The sequence below is a fragment of the Populus euphratica genome, unplaced genomic scaffold (genome assembly GCF_000495115.2).
Source record: "Populus euphratica unplaced genomic scaffold, PopEup_1.0 scaffold660.1, whole genome shotgun sequence".
In the NCBI taxonomy this organism is placed as follows: domain Eukaryota; kingdom Viridiplantae; phylum Streptophyta; class Magnoliopsida; order Malpighiales; family Salicaceae; genus Populus; species Populus euphratica.
The window spans coordinates 17,107-24,289 of NW_011500547.1; the positions used below are offsets into that span (position 1 = coordinate 17,107).

The window sequence follows — 7,183 nt, forward strand, 5'->3', positions numbered from 1 at the left end:
AACAACAACAACAATAATAGTAGTAGTAGTAGTAATAGTAGTAAGTTAAAGAGGACTTTGAGATTGTAAGATTAATGTGATGATTAAACAATGATAAAAATAATTGTTAAGGTTAAAGGATTCACTAATGGTATTTCAAACAAGTATAATATAAACTCTTTTTATTACTCAAGTGAAAACCACACACAAAAGAGGTTCTAATTGGATTATAAATGGTTAATATGATTACATTAGTTATCTTATTCGAATAATGTTAATATTTGTAAATTATAACTTAAGTTAACAATAAATCAAGTTCTTTTCATAGCACAGGTGTAGGTTATACCATATGGTTGAGCTATGAAAGTGTCAAGTATTTGTTGTACTAAGTATTATACAAAACAAATATAGATTAACCATTTAACAAGTAAAGTATTAAAAGTGAACAAGATAACAAATATAAAATATGTTAGTATCAAAAACTAAGGTCTATATTGAGCTTACACTATACTTATTCTTACACCATTGGTGTGTAACCTTTTCACCTTGACATAATAAATTTAACTAAATATAATAAAAGAAGAGAAATATAAATAAATAAGATAAAAACATAAATAAGATAAAAGTTAACTAAGTAAAGAAAAGGAAATGAAAAACATAAACAAGAGATTAATTTAAGTAAAACTTCAGCATTACAATAAAAAGAGAGCAACAACATGATCTTGATTTAAAAACCAAGATGTCTAAATCATGGCAAATGCCTCCTTTTATAGGTCAAAATTAGAAACTATTGATTTGATGATTAATTGTTGAGTGGGTGGCCACATATTGACTTGATGACAATCCTTATTTTCTTGTATGAATAAAATATCATTGATAACGTTAGAATTTGAATCAACCTTACCATGAAAGTCATATAAAATTGTCTCAGCTTTCTAGAAAAAAGACATTGAGGTCATTTGGACTTCTAGAACTCAAGATATGGGTTGAACACTTAACAGTGTTTAGGTTGTATGACATATTTAGACTTTTACGTTGTTGCTAAGATTTGGACTTTCAAGTAGCAGGATTGAGTCTTGTCTTTTTATGAAAGTTTTAGGCTTATCTCTTATCTTTCCATCCATATAAAGCAGACCTAAATCCAATTCTACAGCTCCAGTTATGATCCAATTACTAAACAGTATTTCAGTTTAGACTAAACTAGCATTTCTTTTCTAAGCTTCATCCTCTTTTTTTCTTTTTTAATTTCAATACTTGAACTCATCGATCAATCATTTCATTTATGTAATAGGTCTACATTTAGGATAAACATTTACTATAAACTAAATGTATTTTATGGTATCAGACTTGTTATTATAAAATATATTTTAATTAAGGAGTTATTAATATCTCAAGTGCAAAATGATGATATAAAACCTTAATAAAAATGCATTTTTAAGTACTAATCACTAACATCCTGATTGTTTTTATAAAATTCAACAAGGAATATCTAGTGAGAATAAAATATTTTATTTTTATTTTTTCATTGTTATTTTTTATGTATTTTTATCAAAGCAATCTTTTTTTTTTATTTTCTTATAATGTCTCATAAAAAATATAAAGTTATTGTTTTTTCATATAAAAATCATGATAAGTTTTTATTTAAAACACTTTGGTTCTTATATGAAAAAGATATGTTTTAGAATTGTTATGAATTCTTATATAAAAAAATAAAATTTGAATTGAAAAATACATTTGTATTGGAGAATATAATCATTAGAATTGTTATGAATGTATATTTTTATTATCATAAAATTGTATAAAAATAGGTTTTGAATATGATCCAACAACGTTTTGTCTTTTTAATTTATTTTTTAATTAATATCTTCTCTTTAATTTTTATTTTTTGTTTAATTTTTTTAAGTAGTAATAATTCTTTTGGTAGCTTCTATAATGTAATAATACCTCCAATGGATTATTATAATTTATCTTTATTTTTTTAATTAAATATAAGATAAATTAATTTTACTTGTATTAAGAAATTATAATAATGAAAATTTTCTTACGTTTCAAATGAACTCAAAACACTATCCTAACTCAAAGACATTTGCTAGTGTAAACTATTTCAAACTCAAGTCACTTACAAGTAACAACTCTCGTATAAAGAACTATTGTTCTAACTCAGCTCTTTGGAGAGTTAACCAAGGAGTCTTAAGTTTTACCCCTATGTTATCAACGGATAAGTACACTATTATGAAATCCAAGGATCCACATGGAAATTAGGGTCTATGTATTTGGATACCTTGTTAGAGAATCTGCCTACTTGTCCGCCATATATTTACCGATGATACGGAGGGAAGAGTATTATGTTGTTATTTTAAAAAATATTTTTTATTTAAAAATATATTAAAATAATATTTTTATTATTTTTTAAAAATTATTTTTGATATTAGTATATTAAAATCATCTGAAAATACTAAAAAATATTAATTTAAAATAAAAAAATAAAAAAAAATTATTTTTTTCAAAAGAACTTTTAAAACGCAAAAACAGATAAGAAATTTAAACTTAATAGATACCGACCTAACTCCACTTGAATGATTGAATATTTTTTGGACCTGATAAATAAGAGGTAAGTAATATATATAACCCAATCTAAAAACCACCTGAACTTAACTGAAGATATATATTTACTAGATAAATGGCTTGTACTATGCTGCAAGTTAGGGTAGTTTTTGCCAACATACAAAAGCATATTAATGTAATATTAACATTTTAAATCTAAGAATTTGATAATTGAAAAGGTCACATTTGTTATTAGAAAAATAATTCAAAAGGCAAACAAAAACAAAATACCATGAGTCAAGCATCTCATGCTTATTCTCGTATAATTAATTTAATTTAACCAAAAAATAATTTTTTTTGAAAAAGCTAGATTCAACAAAGTTTGAAAAAAATTTCAAGTTAACCCTTGTTACTTTCAAAACTAGAGAAAAATCTAATAAAAAGTGAATAAAAAAATATTGGTGAATAAAATTATATATATATATATATATATATATATATATATATATATAAAACAAGAAACCATGTGTGAACTTTATAAGCCTTAATTAATCTCTCAAACTTATGACTAATTAAATTTTAGACAAGGACTAAATTAATAAGCTCAACATTCACCTAACTAAATATCAAAGAATGAAATTAATTAATTAAATTTAATTAAAAAATCTTTTTAAAAAAGATAAATTTAACAAAGATTGAAAAAACATAAGATAACCCTTGTTATTTAAAAAGAAAATAAATCTTATAGAAAGAGAATAAATTAAATATTGAATGAAAAAATAATGAAAAAAACTTCAAAAAAAATCAAGTAAGTTTAAGTGAATATTTTAAACTCAAGTAAACTCTCAAATCTATAATCTATTAAATTCTCAACTTGCACTCCACCTAAAAACTCAACACCTGAAAAATTAAATTTTGAAGGATAAAATATATTAATTTAATTTAATTTTAAAATAAAATTTCTTTAAAGAGCTAAATTTAACAATTACCAAAAACTTTGAGGCAGCTAATGTTATTTTCAAGATAACTAAAAAAATTCATGCAAAGTGAATGAAAAATATAAAAAATGATGGAGGATGAAAATTATAAATAAATAAATAGTTAATTAATTTTAAAAACTGAATATTTATCGAGTTGTAAAACTTTTAATATAGAGATTAATGCTAATTAGATGAATACTTTATTGACAATAAATAACTTGTGAATAAACTCAGAAAATAATTTAGATAAATAATGGTATGCATGAAATAAATTTTAAAAAAACAAATAAAATATTTAATTTTTAATTGGAAAAGATACAATGAGGGTGATTTTTATATTTTCTTAAATATAATCAAATTTTTATTTAAATTTTAATAACTAGTGTATATTTTAAAATTTTTCTTTAAAGAACTAAATGAAGACTCAATTATTTTCTATTTATGTCAGGGTGATATACTAATTATATTTAAAATTATAATAAATAAATGTGGATATCTTTAAGTTTTATTTTTAGGATTATAGGACAATTTAAATTTGGTTTTAATTACAAATATATATTTTTATAATATTATAATGCCAAAAACTCATCAAATCAAATAGAATGATATAATACCCAAAAAATTTTAAATTCTTTTAAAATTTACCATAGAATTATTTGAAACAAAAAACTTGCATTTACAAAAGGGCTGATTAAAAAAAAATTATTGGGAACAAAAAAAATTAAAATCCATGAAAGTGAAAAGAAAGGTTATGCAAAAATTGCGAGCCTTAAGAAATAATGGAAAACTAATGGATAACCGAAAGATGATGGATGAGTGGCCCATAATGAAATTGGACTGAGACCAGCCATGGAAAAAATCAATCAACCCTCTCCAGAGCCCTTCGGCACTTTACACCGAGAAACCACTATACTCAAGGGTAATAGAAAAACGAAATGGCATGTGCGAGTGGCAGCAGTACCAGTTTACTAATATTGTTGAACCAGTCTAGGCTTGGTCCTCAAAGCCAAAAGGGTCAACATCGTATCGACTCATCTGCGTCTTTTGGTGCTTCTCTTCCTTTTTCAAGTGCAAGAAGAAGAACAAGGGTGGGCTTGAGGCGTATGGCAAAACCAATAGTAAAAGCAGAGACCTTGACTATTGAGAAATCTGGAATTAAGGTTGTTAGGAATCCTCCGGAGTCCAAACTTACTGAACTTGGTGTCCGCAAGTGGCCCAAGTAAGTAACTCTAAAGCCCTCGATCTGTTTCCATATCTTTGTTTTTGAATTTGCAGCTAAAGTTTTAGTTGTTGTTTTGCTTTCATCACTACGTTTTCTGTAACGGGTTTATGTACAATTTTTTTGTAATTATCCATTAACCTTATGTATGGGAAGTTAAAGTTTCAGATTTAGGAAAGAGTAGAATTTCCAAACTATATTATCCATGAAACTTATTTATACGTAAAATTATGTACCAATTTGATGTTAAAAAGAGGTGTAGGCTTGCAGTTTCTTGTTTAAATCTAGATCTATAATTGATAGCATTTAACCCTTACAATGAATGGTTCAATGATATTGTTTGGTTCATTGTTCTTCAACTGCGCATTCGTTTTAAATCAAAGCAATAATCTTGGAGCTGTGGCGGGGAATTATGGTGTTTTTGAAACTTGATTCCCAGCAATACACTTGTGCAAAGAAAACGATCGCTCAATGTCAAAAAAGAAGAAGAAGAAGAAGAAGAAGAAGAAGAAAAGGATGGTGATCGATGCGCATTATGTGTGAAAAGAATAAGCTTTGCTTCCGAAAACTGGCCCCTTTAAAGAAGCAAGTTTGTCTCTTGAATTGTTCATTTAAGTCTAGTGTTCACTGTGGAGTGCTGTTAGGCAAATCCCATCACAAAAAAACTTTGAGGGGCCCTTAAAACTAACAAATGACCAAAGAATTTACCTAAACTGTGAGTCGGCCTTGGCCCTGTTCTTTGTTTTTCCTTGGGGCATGGCAAGGTTTCTGTCTATTCAAATTCCTATTTCCTGGATTGCTATCTTTTGCTAACGGAAGTCATCCAAGTTTATTGGATACTTGTTCTCATATATAAGATTAATCTTGCTTTTAGGAGTGATCCCACCTTCTGCACCCTCAATATCTTGGGAACCAACCTCGCTTGTACTGCTTACTTCTTTTTCTAAATTGCCATTCTCAAAACTGATCCCTCTGTGCTGGGAAGATGATTGGATCGTCTTGTGTTTGGATGTTGTTTTTCCTGGAATCTGGTGACTTTTTTTATTGTATGTTCTGCATAAACCTGAATCTCTGCATGCATGGAAGCTCTGATTGGATTTTCCCATTCCCATGTTTTCTTTTTCTGGAGCAATTAAATGTGATATAACTACACGCTTTGTGTGTTGATCTTAAAACAGTCGCAAACACACAGCTACATATTGCAACACGCATACTTACACACCATTATGCACTTGGCTTGTGTTGGGAACCTTTCATGTGGTTAAAAGATATGAAGTAGTTTATATTTTAATTTTAGATCTTTAGAACAATGTGCTTGTGCTTTTTAGTTTAAGATGAATACTCTAAAGAACTTTTGAATTTGATGAGTTGCAATAGTCGCACATACTGAAAGAGGAGGGGAGAAAAAAGGAGGAGGTTCTGCCTCTTATAGTGTGTTTTTTTTTCTTTTTGCTTTTACGTGCATCTGTATGCAATTCCACGTATCAATAGAAATTCCTACATTTGGATGTTGATTGTTTACAATTTTTTACAGGTGGGGTTGTCCTCCTAGCAAATTTCCATGGACATATTCTGCCAAAGAGACATGCTATCTTCTGGAAGGCAAAGTAAAGGTGTATCCTGATGGGGCAGAAGAGCCTGTCGAGATTACTGCCGGTGATTTGGTTGAGTTCCCAAAAGGAATGAGCTGCACTTGGGATGTTTCAGTTGGTGTAGACAAGCACTATAACTTTGAGTAATAATCTCTTCAAGTCTATGTAGCTTAGTTCGGTTTGTGGCTCCTCCTCCAATAAATGTATTGTAAACTACATAATTTTTGCCAAGGAGCCATAGCTCAACTGGTATAATTTCCCCCTCTCATAAAATGTCCCAAGTACAAACCTCTATATATAATAATAATAATAATAATTTCAAAATAAATTAAAAGTTATGGTGATTTTACTTGTACCGTTGTGCTGTACACACTCTTCATTTTCAACGTTGATTGTAGGGTTTTTTTTTTGTTTTTTCTCTCTTTTCATTTTTGTCAACAAACTTTTATTGCATCCTTGCATGTGTTGTTTTGTGGTTTGTTTTTTAAGTTTATTATTTCTTCTATTTAAATGATCTTGAGGATTAAGGGGTTTTATTAGATTTTCAAACTTGATTAGAGCACAATTTAATAAGATAAATTTTTAATTTTAAGCCTAAATACACAATTAATAGAAAAAAAGACCAAACTAAAAGAAATAAAACTGCATGTATTTTTTAAAATTTGTTCGGAAAAAATTTAGTTATGTTTATATATTCTCTATTGGCTTCATTTTTAATCCTTTTAATTCTAATATTTTATTTTAAAGTTTTATTTTGTTTATATTTTAGTCCTTAAATTTAAGAGATGGTGGAGTCCTTGAAAAATAAGGGAAAATTGTTGGTTGGTTATATTTTAGCAACAAACTATGTTGATATTGTTGTTAATAAA

General features: G+C 27.4%; 1 protein-coding gene across 1 annotated transcript; it reads left to right on the top strand.

Annotated features, from left to right (window-relative positions):
- Positions 1-4,330: 4,330 nt before the first annotated feature.
- On the top strand, positions 4,331-6,648 carry LOC105115323 (RmlC-like cupins superfamily protein). The gene is made up of 2 exons (XM_011012172.1): positions 4,331-4,722; positions 6,257-6,648. The coding sequence occupies exons 1-2, from the start codon at positions 4,439-4,441 to the stop codon at positions 6,459-6,461; spliced, it is 489 nt and encodes a 162-aa protein (XP_011010474.1). The 5' UTR covers positions 4,331-4,438; the 3' UTR covers positions 6,462-6,648.
- Positions 6,649-7,183: the final 535 nt, after the last annotated feature.